This window comes from Adiantum capillus-veneris, chromosome 17, assembly GCF_014529385.1.
Source record: "Adiantum capillus-veneris isolate H3 chromosome 17, ASM1452938v2, whole genome shotgun sequence".
Taxonomy (NCBI): Eukaryota; Viridiplantae; Streptophyta; class Polypodiopsida; order Polypodiales; family Pteridaceae; genus Adiantum; species Adiantum capillus-veneris.
This window is the reverse complement of record NC_140947.1, coordinates 76,886,346-76,913,344: the sequence shown is the minus strand read 5'-3', so window position 1 is coordinate 76,913,344 and position 26,999 is coordinate 76,886,346. Positions and strand designations below refer to the sequence as shown.

Here is a 26,999-nt window from a genome sequence, read left to right as displayed (position 1 = left end):
ATTAGATACATGCAGTATATCAGCTAGGTACTTTACCATCTATCTAAACAATGGTAAATTTTGTGTATGCATAATGGGATATGCAGTATCATCCCCAGTCTCTATATAGCCAGGACTCTGCAAAGTCTGCATTTCTTCAAACCACTCACGAGGACTGGTCATGTGATTTGATGCACCCGAATCCACATACTAGATATTATCACTAGAATTTTCCACAGTTTGCAGACACATTTTTTAACATGTGCTGCACCACAAATAGCCTCTTAGAGTCAGCTACATTCCTACTAGTAGTTGCATAATTATTTTGCCACCTCTTGTTTGGATAGTCTGTTCAAATTGACCATGTCTGCCACAACCCCACATACAACATTCCCATGTTCACTTATATTGTTATGTGGCACATTACCATGACCTCTTGGAGTCCCTTGCCTTAGAAATTTCCTTGACCTCCTGTGTTGTGTCTTTGAGCATTATTCTGTTGCTGTGCTTGGTGGTTGCTTCTTCTTAGACCACCTCCATGTCCTGCATTGCATCCTCTTCCTCTTCCTTTGTTGTTAAAGAGGACCCGTTCAAAATTATTTATACCCTGCATAGAGGAGTCTTTCTTGAGTTCTTTCATCTCTTCCACAATCAGTAAGGATACTAAATCTATAAATGTGGGAACGTTTTTTTGTTGATGGATACTAGTTTTAAACTGTTTGTATTCAGGACTCAAACCTTGCAGACATACTTTCACACCATCATCAATTGTAAAACCAATATATGCAAGGGACTCACAGATGTTCTTTATCTTCATTGAATACTCATTGATAGACTTGTTTTTCTTCTGCACTGTATTCAGCTCAGTCTTGAAAACTGTAGCTTCCTTGCTTTTGTGTTGTTCACATCCCCAACGATAGCAAAGTGTCCCAAGCTTCCTTAGGGGTGTGAGCATTTTGTATATGCTCAATCATAGTGTCTTGAACAGTCACAGAAAGCCAATAACCTTCCAAGCTCCTTGCTTCTAGTCTTTAAACACCTTTATTTGTACATCAACTACACCTTCCTGTGGTAACATTGGTGATGTCTCATGCTCTCCATCAATGTACTCCCAATAAACTTTACCCATTAGGAAATTGATCATTCTGAACTTCTAAGCACAAAAGTTGTTTTTGTTCAGCTTCTCGATAACAATCTGGTTAAGTCTATCATTGTTGGATGACATGTTTCCAACACTTCACCAATTCTTTAGCAACCTGCTAAAAATAGTTAATTACCAATTGTAAATATTGTATATGTACATATATCTGTTTCACAATATTCAATAGTATCTGTGAATAGTGGAGCCAAAATGTAACTATTTGCACCACCAAGATGTAGATCTATATAATCTCGAACCTTAGCGTTTTTGCATGCGCACACACTCTAACTCGAACGGGGGTCGAAACACGCTTAGAATGGAAAATTGATTGCACAGTTTCAGTCCAAAGGACTCCACACAAATCCGGAATGCACAATCTCCACAATGAAGCACCTCAATTGGAGATCATTTGACGATGGCTCCAGAAAATTCCAACACGACTTCTTTTGTTCCTGCAAGCTCCTGAGACACAACCAACCTGTGATACCATGTTAAGAGATAGAGAAGGAGAGAACTTGAGCTCTTGCAAGCACGCACACGTGCGCGTGCATGCATACACACACACACACACACATACACACACACATGAAGGCAAAACCTTTTACTCAAAATGGGAAGTCTACAAAGCATAAAAGGCAAAATACAGCATAACGAAAAAAGTACAAACGATCTAGTGTGAATCGCTAGCGAGTGAGTTGTATGGAGAAGTGCACCATTACTCCGGTAGGTAGATCAAGTCAATGTAGTTTAATTGTAGTTTCACTGACGAAGATATGTGTATCCACCAGATGATGACTATCGGTGATAATCATCCAAGAGTAGTACATGTTGAGCTTGACATATCAACATCATGATAAAATTAACCCGATTTGATGCAGTAAAAGAAAAAAGTATATGTTGTATTAGTGTGATGTGTACATTATTTCAATACCATAAAAGTTCAAGTTGAATCATGTTGTGATATTACGTTCATGAGCATGAACAAATTTGCATTTAGAATATTATAACATGTTACAAAACACTTGTATTTAGTCCATGACATATATCTGAACATTCTCTATTTCTTGAAAGCATCATAACATGTTTAAAGCTTGTATATCATATCTAGGACCATGAACCACACCTTATGACTTATGCAATGCAAGGTTGAGAAAACTGGCAAAAGAATAGTGCCTTTTTTTCACACAGTTTAGCTTAAAAATATTTTCAAACCAGTAGGTTTAAGGTGGAATCCACAACCAAATAAAAAAACAAGATTCTACATCTTATCACGGAACTTTGTGGATCTCAATCTCATTCTTCATATCTCATAAAGACTTTTGAAAGTTGCTGATTAACTATGTGTTCGGTGTAACCATTGGTTAAGAACCTACAGCTCATTTTGCATATCTTATAAAGGCTTTTGGAAGTTGCGGGTTAACTAGGTGTAGAAGGACATAAATAAACCAGTGGCAGGTACCGGCTGAGGGAAAATCGAAAAAACTTATGAATCTCAGGCGATACCTTCTTGGTAGCAGTCGAAAGGGAAAATGGTACGCGCATCTAGTTATGGACGCGGGTAGGCAAAGTCCTCCAAGGCAGAGAGAGCGGAAGCGGCCCAAGGTAGACGGAGCAGAAGCGGGTCCGTGGCAACGACAGGCTGTTGTTGCTGCTTTAGACAATTGACGCCTAGGAAACATCCTGGGTCACTTAGCTGGATGGTCTAAAGCAGCGTGCCTTAAATCGTTGCAAGATTGTGCGACGGTTCGAGTCCTCACTCTCTCTTTTGAATGTGAAGCAGATGCCGAAAGGTAGAGTATTTCGTGGGAGAGAAGGCTAGGATTAGGAGGAATCTAGCTAATGAATGAATAAAGTATATAAGTTGCCAGGTATAGGTACCAGCTGATAGAACCTACAGTAAATAAAGTAGACCATCCAAATTGGCCAAATTCCACGCAGATTGACTATCTGTATTTTAACATGGACAACTCAGTTTTAGCTTTAACTTGAGGTCTGGTTTTTTGAACAGCACGCAATGAGCGAGCCAAAGCAGCAGCCGAAGATCCTTATGCACAAGCCCAAGAAGAGCCAACGGTCTCCTCCCGGTGAGAAGCTCGTGATGTGTGTGTGTGTGTGTGTGAGAGAGAGAGAGAGAGAGAGAGAGAGAGAGAGAGAGAGAGAGATATTTGATACTCCTTAAAATAGGGACTGTTGACGTCTTGCATACATATTGGATGCTTGCTACATGAAACTGCTGAATATATTTCTTTGGCAATTGTCGAATTCTTTGCGTTTGCCTTTTCTGATTTTACATCTCACTCGCATTCTTGATTATTGTAGGTGTATCCGCTACTGGTTCTGCTTCCCATGACAGTGCAGGTGCAAGGGGCGTTTCAACCGCTTCAAAAACGCCTTCTGCACCACCACCTCCCGGCCCAAAAAAACCAATTTGGTACCGCTTCCGCACAGCAATCACAACTCTGCTCGTTTTGAATGCAGTTCTTGTTGGTAATAATTTTTCCTGGCATGCATGAGAGAGAGAGAGAGAGAGAGAGAGAGAGAGAGAGAGAGAGAGAGAGAGAGAGAGAGAGATCCTTGTTGTAGGAATTGGCCACTTCCAAACATTTAACAAGATCTAGGGCTTTGTTCATCATTTTATTTATACTCTCTTCTTATATCAAACTGGGGTAAAGAGCTAGTTCTTAAATGAGAAGCAACCTTGTTTTGCTTAAAAAGTTTGCTTTGAAATGTCATTAATTTATTTTGATAGGGAAGTGAGAGAGAGAGAAGAAATAGAGCAACCAAAGTTGATGCTTAGATGTGTATAAGAGAGACAAGAGACAAGAGCAAACCAAAGTTGCTGCTTAAATGTGTAAATGGGTAAAGGACATATCAACAAAAAACACAAGAGAGTCAGAGTTTACTTGCACATAAAATCATTGTCAAAAGTGAGCAGCCTCGGTTGTCCCTTTCCTTGGACTTCCCGTAGCAGCTTGGAGATTTTGGCATGTGGTATATGATCGGCGGCACAGATTTCCGACTCTTTTCTCATGGGTGGAACACTTAAGAGTTTGGAAATGATCCGGATACCGGCAATCTATGCCTTTACCCTCTGATGCATACTCTTGGAACGGTCAGCAGTAGTACCTTTTGCAGATGCTGGTTGTGGGACTCGAGTCTGTTGGCTTGAGGAGATTCTTGTTAAGAGCTGGATTTACTTTCAATGGACATCATTTTACTTCCTGGACGTCTTTTGGGGGTCGCAGTTGGAATGTATCTATTGCAGAATACTTTCCCACTGCGGAGTTTATAGCAGATATCCTCGTCCACGAAACCTTCTCTTCACAGTTGCAGATTGCTCACTCCAGCTTCCTGGTCCGACTTCCTTCCCAGGAGCTAAGAGGGGGTCTTAGAGTTTAGGCATCTCTCTTGGTTCATCCAGTCGGTCCCAGTTTCTCGTAGGCACAGGTGCTAGGGAGTGAGGGCTATTTTGTGGCTCTTCATTGCATCTTCTGCTGCCATCTTTGACAAGGGACATATTATTTAGTGGTGATTTGGTATTTTATGTCCCACCTTGTAGACGCACTACATCAACAAAATGTTCTTGTAGGATGAGCAATTCATCATCGATTCTGAGTTTGTGAGCTACATGAAAAATCTTGGGCCGTTATTTGTGAGAATTGTAGCATTGAGAGAGGAGGCTTACAATCTTCCTTTGATGTGGTGGTAGGTGTAACCATGTAACGGGACAGCCACCACGTGCCAATGGAAAAGAACACACTGAACAACATTAAGCACAAAAAATAACATCGAATGGAAAGAGATGCACGGCACACGAGACGGGGAGTGGCGAAGTTCCACCCAAGAGAGCACATGCCCCAAACCCTGGCGCCCCTTTCTGTATTTCTTTATCTTGCTTCAACTCAGTACAACTCCCATGGCTCTGCGCTCCCACGTGTAAACTGATAGAGCGAGAGCCCGTAGGTCATATTTAAAGGCCCTTGGCCTCTAAAAGGAGTTACATAAAAAGCTTCAAACTCAAAAGCTTTTGGTCCAAAAGCTGGCGTGGAGAAGGTGTTTGCGAGAATTACGAAAATCCGTACACCTGCCACGTCATCAACGCAATTTGTAGAAGTCCGTACAGTCTGCCACATTATCAGCTATCATGAATTTCGAACATTCATACAATTGCCACGTCATCATCTATTACGCAAGTCTTTGTGTGTGTGTGTGTGGGTGCCTTTTATTTTAATCCTAGCCATTTGGTCTTCATCGGATGGGGTCCCATAAGTTGGTAAACTTTTATTAATTTGCCCCCACTCGGCGAGCACTTGCAAGTTGGTGAGAACTTCTATTGCTTCTTCTTAGGATTTAGGCCCCTCGGTCGGGATCTGCAAGTTGGCCAAGATCTGGCTCGTGATCCGGTGGGTACCTCGAGTTCGATCTAGAACACCTGCAATGCTAAACACATGAGCAAGGCACACCTGTGGACAAGAGAGATCACTGAGGTAGAAAGAGACAAGATATCTAAGATGAGAGAGCCATGCTTATAACAATCTGCTCATACAAGTGACCAAGGGTGGTCCGGCGTAGAACTGATGTGCCAACTAGATAGACCCGAGGTGCACACAATTGCGACCGTTGCTGACATTGCCAACTGCTCCTGCACATGAGACCACTGACACGGTCTCCCCATGGGCTGCCCTAGTCTCCTGAAGAAGGGACGCTCTTGTGGGATCTCTCTTGGGAGGAAGGCTGATCTAAAGGGAGAAGAAACCGGATGTACGGTGTGGCTGCCCCTGCGAACATGAATCTACTCCTCCTGTGTGCCTGCACCATGATGAAGGTGCTCTGGATCTGCATAATCATAGCGCCTCCATGCATCTGCCATGAGAAGGTGAAACACAAGGCTGATCCCCTGCTGCCCATCAACGTCAATGTGTTGCCCTGCTCATGATGAGGAAAAACGCTAGGGAGAGCAGCTAGCAAAACCATAGTTATTAGGAATGGGAAATCAGAACGGGGAACGCGGAACGACAACTGCGATGAAATGCCATTTTGTTACAGATACTCACGTCTGAAACACGGAAAGGAGATTTGGAACGGAAACCTAGAATGGGAACGGGGAACGGAGACCCAAAAATGGCCATTCCCTGTAACTATGAGCAAAACGCTAGTCCATGTTGCCCCCGCTGCTCTCCATACACCTCCTAGGGCTCCCCAGAGGGGGCGCCCTGCACGACAAGGCGTGTGCACACTCTGCTCCCCAAGGTGCCCCACCTCCTACCTATATACCTCCTAGGGCCTGGGTCGGCCAACTCTCCACCAGCCCCCACGACAAAGAAAGAGGGTAGAATGCAGGAATAAGCACCGGATGTCGAGTAGGTCCATGAGAAAAATACTGGCAAGGTTGAGAAAAATATCCCCAGCCTGTAGGAGCCGAGCCTACTGGCCATGGAACCAAGCCAAAACCCAAGGCTAAACACAACCTGACATGAGAAACCTACCTCATACTGGCCGGACACATCAATTCTTCAGTTGCTTGACACGTTAGCAATTTGTGACATCCTCCCTGTGCGCGATTACTGTCTATCTGCAAAACAACTCAAGTTAGCTCAAAATTTTTTGAGGGTCATTCCGATGGACAATCAGTTTTTCTCATTCCAAATTGGAGCTCTTGATATCTTGGGTCGTCGACTTCCCAGAAAATCTTATCCAATAAGGAGTATATTCTCATTCCAGAGCAGAGCTCTTTATATTCCGGCATAGCAAAATTAGCCATGACACCCAGACCATGCTGATTTTGAACGGGTGTCTCGATGCACTAATAAATACATAACCAGGCAATCTCACCCAATTAGGAGTATAGTCAGTGGTTGGCACATCACAATGTGTCACAAACTGTTGACGTGTCAAGCCAGTGAAGAACGGAGCCGACTTGTAGGTCCCGGCCAAAGGGCCTAAGCCCTAAGAAGAACAAGCAACAGCAGAAGAAGTCCTACCAACTAATGGGACCCTGTCCGATGGGGCCCAAGTGACAAAGGAATTAAAATAAAGCTGGACCCTCACACACACATACAAAAGACTTGCACAGAAACGGGTGAAGTGGCAGCTGTATGGACAACCCAGATTTTTCGTTGACAATGTTGACGTGGCAGATTTCCGCAAAACGCGTTGACAGTGCTGAAGTGGCAGCTCTACGGATTTCTACAAAACGCGCTTGCAGATTTTGGCCATCGCTTTTGGACCAGATGCTTTTGAGTTTGAAGGCTTTTCATGTAAACTGCTTTTGGGCCTAGGGCCTTTAAATATGAGGCCATGCCGCCATGGGCTCATTCTCTGGCATGCTTCCTGGAGGAGGTGCAGAGTCTGGAGTACCGACTTGTACCTTGTTGATGCAATATAAAGAGATATTGAAAGGGGCGCCAAGGTTTGGGGCCAATACTCTTTGGGGTGAAATTCCGCCACTCCGTGTCGCGTGTTGTCTCTCTCTCTCTCTCTCTCAGTTCAGTTGTTATTGAAGTGCTAAAAGTCTGTTCAGTCTGTTCTTTTCGATTGGCACGTGGTGCCCGTCTTGTGACTGTGGTATCAGAGCATCAGGCGTGTGCTTTTCTGAAAGCATACAGGTCCTACAAAAGAGCAGACAGAGCTACTGGAATTTTACGAGAAGTATCTTCGGTTCCCGACCCCGGACTTATTAGCCACTCCCACCGTTCATACATCGTGCATTGGGCGCGCTCCCGTCTTCATTACTCATGTCTTATAGGGCATAAGCCGTAAAGAACCCAAGACATGGCGTTCATGGATTAAGCAGAATATTTGCAGTTTCTTCTCGACGAGCTTCACGACATTCTTTCGCGGCATCCTCAGCATAATCTTCGGATGCTGCAAAGTTTTCAACAATTTTTGAATTACATGTTACCCCCTCTGATGCCTCAGGTGGTACCTCCTCCTCCGGCACCAGAAAGTACGAGGGCTTCCAACTGGCAACCTTCACAGTCGTCTATTCCAATCGGGGGAATCTTCAAGAATATGGTGCAGCCATGTGACCCTGATCCAGTGCAACCGTGTTTGCCACCGCCGTTGCCCCCACCTCCACCACCACCACTGCCACCAGGCTATACAATGGTTGGAGCCCATATGGATAACCTTATTATCCGTACCCGGGATACGCGCCTAACTAACCCAAAGACCACTGTCGTTGCCCCCACCTCCACCACCACCTCCGCCACCAGGCTACAATGGTTGGAGCCCATATGGATACCCTTATTATCCGTACCCGGGATACGCGCCTAACCAACCCAAAGATTTCAAAGATGGTGGCACAATAGTCAAATTTTTCACTTTTTTCGGGGTGAAAGATCGCAAGAAAGCATTGTAGTTCCTACAGCAATTCTACTGGGAACTATATAGAAGAATCCAAGATTTCTCGAGCAGGGGGATTTCTTAAAGATAATGCTATGCAATGGTGGAATTCAATCGCGACTCAACCGCATGCTCCAAGGACGTGGCATGACGTCAACGAGAAACCCTTTTACAAGAAGGCCGATGCTTTGGATGTTTTCAAACAGGACATACATTTACTACATGTCCTGAGCAAGCCTCGACGTCTTCAGAGCAACCTTCTGCTCCCACGACTGAACGATCCTCAGGGCCAGCTAAGAGAGCTAGATCCACTATTGGACTAGTCCTTGATATCTTTGGCATACGCCTTGAAAGTACAAATGAATTGTGTTGAGCATATGGCAAAGTCAATGGCTTCAAAGCCCTTATTTTCTGTGACCCCGGAGCTACGAAGAACTTCATCCATCCAAAATTCTTGAAGCAGATGCACTTTGATTATGATACAGAGGGTAGAGAAATTGAAGCTGGCGGGGCAAACTCAGGAAGTGGTACCGCTCATTGGTGCTCTTCAAGTGACTATCCAAGATTATCATGGAAAAGCCGATTTCCACATTATGAAGTTGGGTAATTGCGGCATGCCCTGGCACGACAAGAATGATGCGACTCTCCAAGTTCGGAACCGAACCATCACCATGACACGGAATGGCAAGCCAGTCATTCTCAAAGTTCGGTTGTTTGAACAAAGCTTTGAATGAGCTCTCTATTGTTTTATAGTTAGATAATTTTGAACATTGTTTGAGAAAGTATTATTTGAAATTTCTTTGAAATGTATGCTATCTGTTTTAAACCTGTCTTGGTGCCGATTTGAATTGTTTGACTTTGGTTTTAATACTGGTTTCAATGATCGTTGATTTTTCTCCCGAGTGGAGTAGTGAGAAATGCTGTTTTGGTATTGTTTGAACCTTGGAACGACGTAGACGAGATGTTTGGGGAGTGTTTTGTTGTATGCTAGAAAACCTCCGAACGACGCAGACGGGATGTTTGGGGAGCGTTTGGTTGTATGCTTGAACCTCCAAGCGACGCAGACTGCGGTTTGAGGAGCGTTTGGTTGTACAGTCCTCTGAGTTCATGGCCCGGACCTTTTTAGGTTATTTGCGGGGGGAGTGATGAGGTAGTCGTTGAGTAGCTTCATACCGCAGACCGTTTGTCTCGGGGGAGTGCTTAGCGACGCTGTTTATTGTGTCTGTAACATGCATATGTGAGCATTTGTGTTGCATTGTGATGTGCAAACCACTGAATATTCCTAATTGGATGAGATTGCATGGGTATGTAATTTTAGTGCATTGACACATCAGTGCGGTCTGGGTGTGATAGCTAATTTCACTATGCCGAAATATCAAGAGTTCCAATCTGGACGAAAGGAGAAGTCAACTCTTTGATCAAAACAGCCGAAAGGAGAAGCCAACTCCTTGATCAAAAGAGCCGAAAGAAGAAGCCAACTCCTTAAAAAAAAAAAAGAGCAAACTGATTGTCCCTCGGAATGACCCCCGGAAATTTTGCGCTAACTTGAATAGTTTCGCAAATATGCTATAATTGCGGACGATTACTTTCTTTCAAGAAGGGGGATGTCACAAACTGCTGACGTGTCAAGCCACTGAAGAACAGAGCCGACTTGTAGGTCCCGGCCAAAGGGCTTAAGCCCTAAGAAGAACAAGCAACAACAGAAGAAGAAGTCCTACCAACTTATGGGACCCCGTCCGATGGGGGCCCAAGTGACAAAGGAATTAAAATAAAGCTGGACCCTCAAACACACACACACAAAAGACTTGCGGAGAAACTGGTGACGTGGCAGTTGTACGGACAGCCCAGATTTTCCGTTGACAGTGCTGACGTGGCAGATTTCCGCAAAATGCGCTGACAGTGCTGACGTGGCAGTTGTACGGATTTCTGCAAAACACGTTGGCAGATTCTGGGCATCGCTTTTGGACCAAATGCTTTTGAGTTTGAAGGCTTTTTATGTAAACTGCTTTTGGGCCTATGGACTTTAAATATGAGGCCATGGGCTCATTCTCTGGCATGCTTCCTAGAGAAGGTGCAGAGTTTGGAGTACCGGCTTGTATCTTGTTGATGCAATATAAAGAAATACCGAAAGGGGCGCCAAGGTTTGGGGCCAATACTCTCTGGGGTGGAATTCTGCCAGTCCGTGTTGCGTGTTGTCTCTCTTTCTCTCAGTTGAGCTGGTATTGAAGTGCTAAAAGTTTGTTCAATATGTTTTTTTCGATTGGCATGTGGTGCTCATCTTGTGACACAATGCAACACAAATGCTCACATATGCATGTTACAAGACACAACGAACAGCGCTGCTAAGCACTCCCCTGAGACAGATAGTCTGTGGTATGAAGCTACTCAACGACTACCTCGTCACTCCTCCCGCAAATAACCTAAAAAGGTGCGGGCCATGAGCTTAGAGGACTGATACAACCAAACGCTCCCCACACCACAACCTGCATCGCTTGGAGGTTTCAAGTATACAACCAAACGCTCCCCAAACAGCCCGTCTGCATAGTTCGGAGGTTTTCCAGCATACAATGAAACGCTCCCTAAACATCTCGTCTGAGTCATTCTGAGGTTTTCAAGCATACAACTAAACATTCCCCAGACATCTTGTCTGCGTCGTTTCGAGGTTCAAAACACCATTCTTACTAGTCGACCTGGGAGTAAATCACCAAGCATTGAAACCGGTATTAAAACTAGAGTCAAACAATTCAAATCAGCACTAAGATAAGATACCATTTATTTCAAACAAGGCGTTCATAGGGACGAATGGCACTACGGGCGGGGAGAGAGAGAGAGAGAGAGAGAGAGAGAGAGAGAGAGAGAGAGAGAGAGAGAGGCTCTGAGTACGCTCGCAGCCTCCTTAACTACACCTCGTGTTGTAATAGAAAAGCCCTCTCTTAGGGTGCGCACATACACCAGCTGCAGCTGCCCGGCCGGTGGAGATTCTATGGTGCCCCACCACCTTTTTGGACAGTAGGATATCGCTTCTTCAACGCTCTCCTGCCATTTTCACTGGAAATGACTCCCCTTTCCTAGTCGTTTGCAGCGATGGCTAAACGGTCGCACCCTAAATATAGCAGGCCAGTCAATCTTCTGCTGTCGACTGCGGACTGCAGCTGCTCCCGTCCACTTCATTGCCTGCAAAACTCCATCATTTGTTGCAGCAGCTGACTGCGTTGACGACAGTTCACCTGAACCATGCCGGTCGGCCTGCATGTGCGCTGACTAACGACTGGTGGGCTGGTAGAGCAGCTTCCACTTGAGCATGTGCAGCGGCCTAAACTAGCCGGTGGAGATTCGGGCAGCTGAGATCGGCCGGGACCTTTCCACCTTGGCAAGGTCTATTTCCAGAGTTACTTAAAGACAGTAAAGTAGTGAAATGCTTTTGAGAGTCTACAAGGTGTTTGACCAAGGGGGAAGATAAGCAACAAAGGATAGAAGAGAGAGAAAGCCAAGGCACATACTGATTTGGTGTCTCAAAAGATGTGATAAAAGGGATTGACAAAATCTCTTGAAAGGTTACTGTGTTGCAAGAACTTTTAAAACAGATTGAGAGAGGGATTGGCAAAATCTCTTGGTTTTGTGCAAGTAGAAAAGTCGTAGTTGGCAAAGACATTTTGAGAAGGTACAAAACAAAAAATGGACAACACTAGATTAATCATGGATATTGTAGGCTAAGAGTATTTCGCTTTTTTGCATGCTAGCAGCTAATTGATTGATTTATTCTTGTAAATATGTATTTGTTTGAGGTGAGAGGTAAAACGACTGCAGCATTTTGTCTCTAGTCTTGGTAGGGGTGATACATTATTAATATGATGCATTCTTGACAACTAATAGAGATCAATGAGATCTAGATGTGATGGCTAAATGATACATTGAACTCAGTTTATGTTTAAGGTCTTGTTGGGGATAAAGATCTGTATGTGATCCTAGTGCAACAAGAGATCTATCTGGATGAGAATCAAGATGAGTTAGTGCATCAAAATTTCTGGAAGGATGAGATGATCTTGGTGCATGAACACTTATGGATTAAATAAGATGATTAATTTGATTGTTTGCACCTTGAGTATTTAGTGTAAACTATACGAATGTAAACTATAATCACAAATCTAGTGTGGATGAGGATATATGCGAATGCATGCTTTTTGAATGTATTATCTTGTGGGGATGATCATTGGCATGTAAGCCTGGAACCAATGAGGTGATACGAATGATGAGATGACAAGATTTAGTGCATCAAGTCAACTGGATGCGATGGCTAAATAAGTCAAAATGATCACGATTCGGTTTAAGATCTGATGAGGATAGTGATGTGAATGTGATTGTGATTGTTCAATGACCAGTGTTATTTGTGCTATTGCATAGTTTTAGTGGTCAAATTGCATGTACGCATAAAGTGACATGTTGGTGTCTGTTGAGCTTGTTAATGTTTACTGTCTATTTTACAGGCATAATTGAGGGCGATTCCTCTTCTCTTAAGGAGGAAGTATGTCACAAAGTGATATGCTACATGCCACAGAGTGACGACGTAGCGTATCATACCTAAATGGATAGGAGATAGAGGGAGCAAAAATAATGTACGAACAACTTGGAGAATCCACCGGATTTCTCGCTGTAAAACATAACGTGTTTTACGACATAATGATGTGGCAGGAAATGCCAGAGAGAGAAAAACAATGCCTGGGGCTAAGTACATAGGCTACTATGATCATCGTTCGTCCCCATCCCTGCAATGCTTTTCTTATGGCCCATCAGACTCTTTGAACACACAAAACTTGTATCTAAGATTCTCTATAAGGATGGTGGCATACTCTCACCAAAAGGTACTTGTGATTGCACTCCAATGCCAAAGTTGAGTAATACAAAAAAAAAAAAACACTATTGCAAGGCACTGTTGCACATGGAACCACTGGTACTGAAAGGAAGTAGTCTACGAAAACTGACTCCCGAGCTGGCTCCACATCCCCCTCTGAAGGGAGAACACCCGAACCATGGATAACTGTCATAACTCTCCAACAGTCTCTGCTTGTGTAACTGGATCACCAAAGGGAGGTTTATCCAAAAGGAAAGTAATATACTTGTAGAACCTGGAACCAAACCTAAGAGAACCAAGAAAACTGTCTCCCCTCTTTGAAGAATGCCATGGCTAACTGTAATTGGTTTTTAGTCTGAGAAGGACCACTATGCACCTGTAGGAAATAACATGCCAGTCTAAGGATAAGGGAAGTAGGTGTGTCCTGTATGGTACAGTCTCCAAGGGTCAATTTGGAGGACAAAACATAGGAATAACTGCTGGAATGCACTGGGAAGAGCAATCGTCACACCACAAATCCAAAGACGAGGCAACCACCGAAATGGCTAAGGAACACATCCACCAAGATACTAATTGCACTGTGGGCTAAAGCACACCATCCAAAGCGGCAAGAAATGGGTAAACCAAGGACTGAAAGACACTATGCATGGTACTCCGTTGAATGGAGCACCGGTAGTTGACTGAAGATAATAACCTGGAAGCTCCCTCTGAAAGAGAAGCGTTCTCAAAAGTACGCTCTGAGGTAATAACTGACTCAACCCACGTCGGATCAGAGCAGACATTGTTACGAAAGCTCCAGAGCTAAAGCTGAGAACTCCCCCTGAGATAGGAAGTCCCCTTCCTGCTCAATCCTGGGAAAAGAAAATGAGTAACAACCTGAAGTAAAACTGCTTCCTTTGTAACTGAATAGCAAGACGTGAATCTCATGGAACTCGAGACTCAAAAAGAATCACACCATCGGTAAACTCGGACTGTGAAGATTAGGAAGACCGAAAGGTCATCACCTTAGGATCATGTTTGCCATCGGGGTTTGGAAAGAACCTAGCTACTCAAGCAAATTCCCTGAGCTCAAACCAAATGTCCGCGACACCTCTGCATCTGCCAAGATTAACCCTATAGGTACAATCCAATACAATATGCCAAATTGTATACAAACTCGGAAGAGCACATATACTCCCACTGTTGTAACTTGCTTCCTTGAAATCTTCAACAAAACTGTCCTTTGTACTTGTGTTGAAGAGAATATACCCACAACTAAACTGTGCAATCAATATCCAATACATAACATGATACCAATACTCAAAGGGAAGAGTAAAGGAACCGGTTTGGGGAACAAGCCCGTGAGGAACGCTGGGGCTGATTTGTAACATGCCAAAAAGCTGGGCAAAAGAGTACAAGGGAAGAACCTGCTATACTAGCCAGCCGTGGCCAAATCTGCACCCGAAGGGCTTGCCCCAAGGTTGGAGCTCTCCAAAGGGATGTATGGAAGAAGCATTCAAATGTTGCTGACTACGGGAGTAGGAACTAGATGTCCCCACCAACTATTGACACTACCTGCAAACCTGTATTCCAAAGGATCTCGACAAATCTGATGTCGAACATAAAGAAACCGCCCATAGAAGGTTGCAAACGTGTCCCACAATTGATATTGACAAGCTCGCAAAAGGGCAAAGAAGTGACCAAATTTGTAGGGCCACTCTACCATCGGAGGAGGAGGGAACATGGAGAAAGGAGAAGTCCACACTCCATCAAAAGACTCCTTCAATTGTTGGCATTGTTGGCTAACGGTTTGGCACCACGTGCTCCACCTCTAAACCTCATCCAAGGAAGTTGGATGATCAAACAAGAAGTGGTTTTGGAGATAGAAATATCCCCCTCTACCTGCTAAAGCCAAATCCAACACGTATTGTAGCATGCACCTAAATTGTTGCATATTGGATGAACAAGAGTCACTTGAAGCCGGGAACTGGAACTTCTATCCTCAGATGGAGAATGGAAAATCAAAGAACATCCTCTGCCTCAAGAAGGAAAGAGACCCCCCTCTGTCATCCATAATCCACAATCAAGGCTAGTCCATGCTGCCCCCGTTGCTCTCCGTACACCTCCTAGGGCTCCCTAAAGGGGGCGCCCTGCACCACAAGGCTTGTGCACACATTGCTCCCCAAGGTGCCCCATCTCCTGCCTGTATACCTCCAAGGGCCTGGGTTGGCCAGCTGTCCACCAGCCCCCACGACAAAGGAAGAGGGTAGAATGCAAGAATAGGCACCGGATGCCCAATAAGGCCATGGGGAAAATACTGGCGAGGCTTGGAAAAATACCCCCAGCCTGTAGGAGCCTACTGACCATGAAACCAAGCCAAAACCCAAGGCTAAACATGGCTGGACACAACCCGACATGAGAAACCTACCTGAGCACAACCACAAAACATCCCTCACTCCCTAGCACGTGTGCCTGGGAGAAACTGGGATCGACTGGATGAACCAAGAGAGATGCCTGAACTTTAATATCCCTTACGTAGTTGTGCGACCTGGCATAATTATGCCATCGCATGGTGATGGATCATACCGTTGGAAAAGGTACGTCTACCTCGGATTCAACGAGGCACAACTAGAAAATAGCCCACACTCCCTAATCTGTTGTTGAGAGATACTGGAGTCACCACTTGATAGAAGATGAAGCTTTGACACCCTCTCTTATATTTGGAGAGGGAACCGATCTATGGGTGCTGGCATGAAGGGATAGTGTGAGGTTTGGTGAAGATATCAAGAGGGTTATTTGATGTTGAACAATACCCAACGCGTGCACAAGCTTCTGGAGAAACTAAGGTTGAAGCTTAACTCGTAGCAAAGAAATCATTTTTCAAGTTATGCGAGAACTGTCGAGTGTGAAACTTGGAACAGAGAAAGTAGATAGCGTCAAGAAAAAAATAACGCAAGCTAGCTAGGCCAACACAATAGTGCAAGGGGTGCATTAACACTGGGAGCAACCAAAAGCAACAGATTGCGCAAAGAGATTTTAACGCATTAAGCATGGCATACAATAGCAGTAGCAAAAGAAATCTTAAGAGCGTTGGAAGTTTTAATGCATGAAGAGAGCTATAGGAAGTTTTAACGCGACAGAGAGAAGAGGAGCTTCTTGTGCAACAAAGTTAGAAGAGCCATCGAATAGCTCAAAGCTCAACGTTGAGCATGGAGAGGAAGCCATCGAGCAGCGTAGAGCATAGAGGTGCGTTGGACGGAGGCAGTAGAAGGCATGTCGAGATCTAGAGGTAGCCTCAACAGCCCACAACCTACATACAATGTACATACGCAGTGGGAGCAACAAATAGTCAATACTCTACGAGGACATACATAGACATCTGTGAGAGTGTTTGATTGGATTCAAACACAGAAGGGTGCAGGCTCGCACTCAGCAATCGGGGTGAGCACGTAGGAGCTCACACGTGTAACAAAGGTGTCTTAGAGTAGAGGTGTCGAGCCGTATATGCATCTTGTGGTTGATGTATGCCATGTGTGTTTGATAGGCTGAGCCATCAATAGTTTGTAGCCATCGATAGTTTGTAGGTAGCGAATTGGTTCACAAGTACATGTCCAGGTCTTCGTCACAGATTTAGGCATATCAGATTTTGTGAGATGCTTATGAGCATTGTATTTGCTCTCAATTTATGCATTTTGCAGTTTTGATTGCGTTGTGCTCTTTGAGTGGTTTTCTCCCCGCAGGGAGCTCACTTCAATCAGTGGGTGACAGATTTTGTGCTTGCATCTTATTTGGTGCCATTTGTGCGAAGTTCTACTCATTAGTAGTGACATATTTGTTACATGTACGTTGAGTTGCAAATACTGTTATTGTGTATTGTTGTGGAGCCATTTTTTGGCACAGATAGCAGTCCCGATCATTTTTGAGACTTGATCGGAAAATGGTCATTGCTGAGCTTGACCATAGTCCAGTCTGTTGAGCCTTTATTGAGTTGGGGGATTCTTGAATGCTGAGATCCTTTCTCTGATAGAGGTTTGTTGGAGCACCCCTTTTTTTCCAAGGTTATGTATAGAGAGGACTGGGTGCTTTTGACGCCATATCGACAATCTATTTGGGTCAGCTCAGTGCTTAGTTTATGCACATAGCTAGTCAATATTATTTTTTATGCACTAGTCTTTGATTTTGAGATCATTTTCTTTTCATTTTTATTTGAGATTTTACTGCAGTTATAGGGGAAATTTTGTTCGAGTTTTCCGATGATTTTTGTTTAGTTTTGATCTTATCGCCGCAGTGTTTATCTCTTGCAATTATGGTCTCTTCTTATGAAAAAGACATCTATAACATCAAGAAGTTCAATGGTATGAACTTTTCCATATAGAAAGACCAAATTCAAGATCTCTTGATCCAGAAAGGTCAATCGGAGCGTCAAGAGGGTGTTGGCTACACGGATGCCCAATGGAAAGTGCTTGATGCCAAAGCTAGATCCGCTATTCGTCTACTTCTTGCGGAGTCAGTATATTTCACTATTGTTAATGAAGCTACTTCTAAATCCTTATGGGATAAATTGTGCAGTAACTATAAGAGCAAGGGTGCATACTTGATGATGAAGCTATTTGAGGTTCGTATGAAAGAAGGTGGCCTTTTTGGACACTTAAATGAGTTCAACGTAGTCTTCAGTCAATTAACGTCACAAGGACATCATTTTTGATGAAGTGTAGTCAGTAGTTTGCTTGGTGAAGAGATTTGCAAGAAATCTATTTAAATGATTTAGGGTACACTAGTCTTTGGGAACAAATTTTTGATAACCAAGAAGGGTAATTTTGTGGTTCTTAAAGGTCATAAGCATGGTACTCTTTACTCCATGCATGTGCCTTATGTCAAAGATGATTTTATCTCTATAGGCGAGTTTCTGTCTATTGAGTTGTGGCATAGCCGGCTAGGCCATATGAGCCAAAAGGGAATGAAGACTCTAGCACGTAGAATACTTACATGTGTTTAGTTTCATTGATTTGTCTGTATGTGAGCATTGCATTTATGGCTTGCGATTGGATAAAAAGCGTTTAGAACTTGTACATAGCAATGTATACAGTCCTATGCTAGGTTACTTGGCAAGTTTTTGGTTGTAGCTGAAGTCCATTCTCAAATGGAGCTTTGGCACAAAAGACTTGGCCATATGAGCCAGAAAGGTCTTCAAGTTCTCTCCTCTTTAGGGAGATTTGATGTAAAAGGCTCTGGTCTCGACTTTTGGAACGATTGTATATATGGAAAACATATGAAGTCTCCTTATTACTTTCGTGTGGCTAAGAAGTATAATGCTCTTGATTTAGTACACTCTGATACATGCACTATGCTTGTTAATTCATATGGGGGTGCATGGTATTTTCAGTAGAAAGTCATGGGTGTATGTGTTAAAGAGCAAAAATGAAGTGTTGAATTCTTTCAAAGGGTTTCATGCTTTTGTTACCACACAGAAAGGGCTTAAATCGAAAGCAATTAGAATGGATAATGGGGAAGAGTATGTCTCTACTGAGTTCAACAAGTTTTGTGAGATGCATGGCATTAAGAGGGAGTTGACGGCTCCTTATAACCTTGCATCAAATGGTTAGGTTGAACGATATAATCGTATGCTTTGTGAGAGAGTCAGATGCATGCTGTTCACAGCTAATCTCCCACAGGAGTGTTGGGGAGAGTCTCTTAAAACTGCAGTTCATCTATGCAATCGCTCTCCGAATCATGCTTTAAAGAATGGCATCCCTGAAGAGGTTTGGTATGGCAAACCTACTTCATGACCATTTGCGTGTCTTTGGCTGTGATGCCTTTGTGCATGTACTTGTAGAACTGCGGACCAAGCTTGATATGAAATCCATCAAGGGCATCTTCATGGGATATGGAGATGAGAGAGAGATGGGTCATAGAATTTGGCTACCTTAGAACAGGAAAAGAGCACGCAGCTGAGTAGTAGTGTTTAATGAGACAAAGTTGTTGAAAAATGCTACACAAGGTGATCTTGATAAAAAGAAGGTCAAATGTCATGTGTGCACTTCACTTGCGCTACGCGGACATGCTTCTGCTACAGTCTAGCATGAGTCTTAGACCAAGACTGTCACAAACGGGAGCGCATAACAATATAAAATATACTCGGATAAATAGAATTTATCACTTAATACTGAAGCCAAAGGATATAGAGAGAAATAGATAGTGTGAGAGAGAGAGTGAGAAGATCGACATAGTACTCGGGACCAGAAGATGGGCTGGTCCCCCCCCTTAAAGAGAATTCTTTATTAGGGAGAATCTTTTTACAAGCACAAAAACCCCTCCGTTCTAAATCTCTGACTCGATGGTCGTTCCTTTCCGTAAGGGAAATCAGAGAGACAAGCTCTCAATCCTTTTTCCGTATGTACTCGGAGTTGAGACTCCGTAGACAATTTCCGAATTCCGTTTCCGGAATCCCAAGCGTAGGCCGAAGCCTTCTCGCTTCTCCTTCGCGATGAAGTACTTGCAAACACACATGCAAACACGCGACAACAATTCATATGGCGAATCCACAATAGATACCTGTCGCTCTTGCGTGGGAAAAGCGACTTCTGTGCTTCGTAGTCTCGCGCGATCTCTCGCGTCTTCTGGCGGCAGTCTTCTCTTGCTGGCGTTGGTAACCCCCTTCAGTGAGGGCATGTGGTGCTTTTATAGCTCCTTCACCACGGCACGAATAGCTGCTCGTGGAGAGATCGCGGCCGGTTTTTTTTTTTTTTTTCTGTTCGACTCGAAATAGGGAGAGAGAATTCGCTGGCTGGTTTTGTTGCTTTATTTTCTAAGTGGCTGCCCACTTATTAAGTGGACGGTCGGCATATTTTTAAAATTGGTCTGAACCTGCCCAAAAACTCAATAAAACCTTATAAGTTAAAAACAATGCTTTCACAGCACATCCCAGGCGTCCCTGGATGCAACCACATGCACGAATGCAATGCAAACGTAGATTCCTCGCGGGAAAGTGTCTGCTCTTCCCGAAAAACTCGTTAAAATATTCCGCTTTTTAAGAAAAGCTTCTCAAAACCCATCTTTATTCTTGTGCTTGCATCTTTACGCGTATTCCTCTTTTCCAATTCGGATTTCCTCTCGACTATGGATATCCCCTTTCCGATGCACCCGTCACCCACCTTGTGACGCATCAGGAATACCTATCACCTAGTCCTTTGCTACCGAACTTACGGTACAATCCCCTTCACGATGCTCTATGTCACCCATCCTATGACGCATCAGAGATGTCCGTTCCCTGATGGTCGGATACTTCTTTCCGATGCTCCTTGTCACCCATCCGATGTGACGCATCATAAGTACCTGTTCCTGGTGGCCTTATAGATATTCCCGTTCTCAGTGCTCCCGTCATTACTTTGAATGACGCACTAGGAATACTCTGTACTCGGATGTCTCCAGTGTGAAAAACCCTCTCACTTCAAATTCCAATAATTCATTTAGAATTATTTTCTTGGTGTTCCAAGCGAGAAAACCCTCTCACTTATAAATCCAATAATTCATTCAGAATTATTTTTCTGTAAGATAAAGCCAATTTAGCAACATCCCTCTCACTTATAAACAGTTGTCCTCAACTGTAGAGGTCCAACTGAACTGCCGGGGAGAAACCGGAAAGATTCCAAATCTTGCTCAATGGTGAGTTAAGCTAGTCCTTTCTCAAAAGAGAACTTAAAAATTAAATTAAACAAAAATTCAAGAATTCAATACTTACCTTACCGGTTCATGTCCTTCCTCTAGTACCTCGAGGATATCCTTCACCATTCATCAAACTTACGAGCCATGTAAGAACTCGTCCGAGAATCTGTTAACTCAATTCCACCTTCTCAATCCCGAGAAGAATAATCCTCCTAAAAATCAATCTAGGTATCTGTCCTTGCGCATAATCCTGCGCTGTTAGCCCAGAGGGTATTAAACCTCTTGTGTCCTCCCACATAGGGAATGCCCAAGTTATAGAGCATTAAGCTCGATGACTTTCTTTCACAATTTGCGATCACCTTTAAGAAGGTTCTTGTTCGAGGTGGACGGTTCTAATCCGAAGATTCCTTCTGCACGGCGGCACTTTCTTCTAATCTTTTCCTCCTGCGAGTTATTATCACCAGCAGTGTCTTCCTGACGCCCATTAGCGTCTCTTCCTTACAAAATCATAAAAAAATGATTCACCTTGCGAGCATCAATGACACCTTGCAAAATCTCAGGCAGATAGGATTATAGCCATAGCATTTTCTGAACGTACGTTCAAACCCGGTTCACAATAGAGCGATCCCTCTTTGATTCTCAGGGATGTTCTCCCATATGTAATTCTTACCATTTTGAAACGGTTGGCGGATTATATTCTTACGAACAGAATAGTTCGAATTTATTCCAGCAGCGTGTAAATGCTACTTTACTTGCTCATGGAGAAACATATACCGCAACCAAAAGTTGCTACTGTAATGGTAAAAGCACATAGCGTACTTAATGGTCAACGACCATCAAAAAACCTCTTCTCTGTAGAGAAACTCAAATTCCTTCTACCGAACACATCTCAAGTAGAGATTCTCGTGTTAGAATATCCTTGCGCGCAAAAAGGCGCTCAAGAGAGTATAACAAACTCCCGTCCAGTTCCTTAGCATAGGTCTGCATCTTCGTGTGTTATCGATGTACCCAAAGGTGTACATAAGTTTCAGTGAGCCTGGGAAATTTCCGTCCCTTCGTAAGATCCTTAGAGCGAAGACGCTCGACCTGACGATCCCTTGGCTCGATCTTAGAGCAAAACCCGCTCATCAAATAAACTAGGATTTCCATCCTTGGATTCCTTGAGCACAGGCCGTAGTCGTCACTTGTTCCTTCCCTCGTAAAGAGAGTGTTCGTTCACTTGTGCGAAAAGCACTATCATGTCTTCATTGACCGGGTAGGGGGTGTTGGTTCATAAGCTTAGTGAAAGCTTTTCTTGGTTGAAAGCTCGGAATGGTTCCTTCCTTTCTGCCGTCCTACCCGCAATAGCAGGTAATTTGTTGGTGAACTACCGGATATGAGATCAATAGTTGACCTTCCGGATGGTTGAGCAAACCAATTCATCTCAAAAAACAATGTTTCAAATTGATCCTACTCTCATAAATACTCGAGAGTGATTGTCCTGGTTAGACACATGCATATCTCGTGCGTAAAAGCAATACGCATTTTATGAGTTCCTCAAAGATTTAACTTTGATCAAAGACCTACCCTCTCACTTAAAGTTTGAGGGTCAAAAACTCAGGAGTTAGATTGAATTCCCTTACTCCAAACTTTCTCCGGATAGCAATGTATCCTTTGAGGAGAGGTAACAAAAATTCATTGTTTCTGTGTTCAATGGTTCCCATCCCACTGCGGGATTAGATTCTATATACACTGAGGTATACACTTTCAGCTTGTATTGCTGACTCCACCATCTGCTGCAAAGCATCTTGCAGATGCGTCTACAAAATTCAACCAAAAGTCCTTATTGAATTTCTTCATCTTTCTTTCCTCAGAGAGGGTAAAGAGTGGAGCTACCTTGGCAAGAGTGAACCACTACTTGCTTGGATTTGCTCGTATTTCTGTTGGGCAAAACAATCCGAATCTTCTTGAATGCCTTCCTCAAAGCGTAGAGGAAAAAGAATAAAATAAAATTTGTCCGAAAATTCAGCCTTGAATTGAATCCAAGTCTTGTTGTAAGTTCCTTGCAAAGCTTTGGTATGCGACCAAGTACTTGCAATCCCCCTTGAGGTGTTTGGTCACATGCCTCACCTTCGACGCTTTTCAGAAATTGCCGCTTGCAAAGGCAACTTCAAACTGTCGAATGAAAGCGTTAGCTTTTGGGACATCTTCCCATCCATCAAAAATATCAAACTTGACCGGTGTGTCCTGAGGTCTAAAGACCTTCTTCATATCCTTCCCGGAATTACGGGATTTCTTGGCTATGGTTATGGATTGATGTTCATGGATATTTTCTTGATTCTGAAGTATCTTGAGCATTCCGCTCCTGAGATTCTCTAGGTTCTTGAGCATCATGCTCTTGTCGCCTTCTCAGAGAATCCCAAGTCTTGTGTCGCCTTCTTGCAGAGAGAAAAAAATTTCCAACTCTGCGAGCTTTTCCTGCAGGACTTAGGTTCCGCCTGCTTACCTCTCTCTTGGCTTGTCATGGCTTCTTCCCGTATCTTCCTAGAGTCGTCCTCCTTTACAGAGAAAGAGAGGAGACCATGCTCTGATACCACTGTCACAAACGGGAGCGCATAACAATATAAAATATACTCGGATAAATAGAATTTATCACTTAATACTGAAGCCAAAGGATATAGAGAGAAATAGATAGTGTGAGAGAGAGAGTGAGAAGATCGACACAGTACTCGGGACCAGAAGATGGGCTGGTCCCCCCCCTTAAAGAGAATTCTTTATTAGGGAGAATCGTTTTACAAGCACAAGAACCGGAGAAAACCCCTCCGTTCTAAATCTCTGACTCGATGGTCGTTCCTTCTCGTAAGGGAAATCTGAGAGACAAGCTCTCAATCCTTTTTCCGTTTGTACTCGGAGTTGAGACTTTGCAGACAATTTCCGAATTCCGTTTCCGGAATTCCCAAGCGTAGGCCGAAGCCTTCTCCCTTCTCCTTCGCGATGAAGTACTTGCAAACACACACGCAAACACGCGACAACAATTCATATGGCGAATCCACAATAGATACCTGTTGCTCTTGCGCGGGAAAAGCGACTTCCGTGCTTCGTAGTCTCGCGCGATCTCTCGCGTCTTGTGGCTGCAGAGTCTTCTCTTGTTGGTGTTGGTAACCCCCTTCAGTGAGGGCATGTGGTGCTTTTATAGCTCCTTCACCACGGCACGAATAGCTGCTCGCGGAAAGATCGCGGCCGTTTTTTTTTTTTTTTTTCAATTTTTTTTTTTCGTTATTTTTTTTTTGTTTGACCCGAAATAGGGAGAGAGAATTCGCTGGTTGGTTTTGTTGCTTTATTTTCTAAGTGGCTGCCCACTTATTAAGTGGACGGTTGGCATATTTTTAAAATTGGTCTGAACCTGCCCAAAAACTCAATAAAACCTTATAAGTTAAAAACAATGCTTTCACAGCACATCCTAGGCGTCCCTGGATGCAACCACATGCATGAATGCAATGCAAACGTAGATTCCTCGCGGGAAAGTGTCTGCTCTTCCCGAAAAACTCGTTAAAATATTCCGCTTTTTAAGAAAAGCTTCTCAAAACCCATCTTTATTCTTGTGCTTGCGTCTTTACGCGTATTCCTCTTTTCCAGTTCGGATTTCCTCTCGACTATGGATATCCCCTTTCCGATGCACCCGTCACCCACCTTGTGACGCATCAGGAATACCCATCACCTAGTCCTTTCCTACCAAACTTACGGTACAATCCCCTTCACGATGCTCTATGTCACCCATCCTATGACGCATCAGAGATGTCCGTTCCCGGATGGTCGGATACTTTTTCCCGATGCTCCTTGTCACCCATCCGATGTGACGCATCAGAAGTACCCGTTCCTGGTGGCCTTACAGATATTCCCGTTCTCAGTGCTCCCGTCATTACTTTGAATGACGCACTAGGAATACTCTGTACTCGGATGTCTCCAGTGTGAAAAACCCTCTCACTTCAAATTCCAATAATTCATTTAGAATTATTTTCTTGGTGTTCCAAGCGAGAAAACCCTCTCACTTATAAATCCAATAATTCATTCAGAATTATTTTTCTGTAAGATAAAGCCAATTTAGCAACAAAGACCTAGCCTGGCACCCTTGTGAGCCTCTAGCAAGACGTGCATGTCCAGGCCGGTCATAGTTGCATACCCTCTCTTGCATAGTACCGCATTTTAGCACGTAGGTAATTTACCGTTGCGTGAACCACCTCTTAAAGTGCATTTTATTAATAAGTGACTTTTCATTTATCCTTGTTGGGATGGCTGCCCGACCCAGGCATCTGTACCTATTTAACCAGCCCTTGGTGCACCAGTAGAAGATAGAGGAGCAATGAAGGAGCCTCTCAAGAACCAGCAGAACCTAGCACCCCGTGACGGTCACCATCACCATCACCAGCGTTTTCCTGATCAGCCATCAACGTTTTCAGCAGCAGCAACGTTTTTTACTTTCTTGGGCTGCCGCAGTACCACAGCAGATCAGCCTTACCCTCGTTGCGGTTGCCCTTTCCATCGCGGCCAATATAGCGTTTTCAGCATTTAGCCATAGCCTTGTCGTCGTCATCGTCGTCGACACAATACCCTAGCGGCTAGTACCCCTTGTGTTCGGGCTTGGCTCTTGCCTAGCTCAGCATAGGGATCTTCAGTACCCGTAGTAGCCCGCAGAACCCCTCAGTATCTCGTTGTCGTCGCCATCGTCGTCGACATAGAACCCATTAGTACCTTGTCGTCGTCATCGTCATCGTCGTCGACATAGAACCCCTTAGTACCTCGTCGTTGTCGTCATCGTCATCGTCGTCAACGTAGAACCCATCAGTACCTTGTCGTCGTCGTCATCGTCATCGTCATCGTCGTCGACATAGAACCCATCAGTTTCTCGTCGTCGTCGTCATTGTTGTTGACATAGAACCCATCAGTACCTCATCGTCGTCGTCATCGTCATCGTCATCAACACAGAACCCATTAGTACCTCGTCGTCATCGTCATCGTCATCGTCGTCGACACAGAACCCATGAGTACCTCGTCGTCGTCGACATAGAACCCATCAGTACCTCAGTACCTTCAATACCCCTCAGTACCTCAGTACCTGCAGTACCCTTAGTGCCGCGGTACCTAGTACCCGCAGTAACCTTCAGTATCTCAGTAGTACCCAACATCAGTAGCATCAATACCCATTAGCATCAGCATCTCAGCATTTAGCATCATTGTATCATCATTGTGCAAGAATAAAGAAAGTACTTGCTCTGGCAACAGAGCGAGGGGGCCCTTGAGGGTTTGGGACCCGATATTTGGTGTCGTCTCTCTTTTCTCTCTCTTCATTCAGTTCAGTTTAGTTCAGTTCTTTCAAGTGAAGTAAAGTGTCCCTTGTATTTTGCAAAGTACTAGATCCGAGCTAAATCCTTAAACACTTCCGCTGCACCTGACACTCGTATCAGAGCTCTGCGTGTGCTTTGCTTTGGGAACTCAAGGGAAGAACCCCAAGTACCCAAAACCCCCAAGAAACACCAAGAACCCAAAGAACCCAGAGAACCCAGAGAACCCAAGTAGAACCACGAACCCAAAGAACCTCTAATCTTCAAGTCTCGATCTTGGACTTGTTAGCTCCCATCTTCATTGCTATGTCTTTGAACGAAGGTCGACATTGGATACACGATAACCCAGATCTTGAGTACCAGGATCTACTTGCCTCTTATGCGGATATGGAAGGAGTTGGAGACAGGATCCCTAACCCTCTTTTGCATTCGCATTCACATGTAGCATGCATCCACTTCCGTCAACAAGAAACCCTTGGAAATACCTCCGAGCACCTTTACCTTTCAGCTTCACCCGCAATGTTTTCACGATAGGACTATTCGAGTGGTCTTACCTGCTCGCAAGGTAGAGTCAGCACCAAGGTTGCTATTCTGCGATAGTAGTAAGGCTACCTAGTAACGCGGTCGGTCGGTGTTTACATCGCAACAGTCTCTACATCCACAGTACCCACCCGTTTGGAGGAGTTTCCATCGGCTTATGCATCCACAACATCAGAAGCAGTCAGCA

At 44.1% G+C, this 26,999-nt stretch overlaps 1 protein-coding gene across 1 annotated transcript in view; it reads left to right on the top strand.

Annotated features, from left to right (window-relative positions):
* Window positions 1–3,048: 3,048 nt before the first annotated feature.
* Window positions 3,049–26,999, top strand: part of LOC147437515 (uncharacterized) — a 41,703-nt gene continuing 17,752 nt past the window's right edge. Inside the window, exons 1-2 of the mRNA XM_086487028.1 lie at window positions 3,049–3,204; window positions 3,440–3,607. Coding sequence (XP_086343154.1) covers window positions 3,135–3,204; window positions 3,440–3,607 — 238 coding nt within the window. The 5' untranslated portion in view covers window positions 3,049–3,134. The remainder of the gene's footprint in view (window positions 3,205–3,439; window positions 3,608–26,999) is intronic.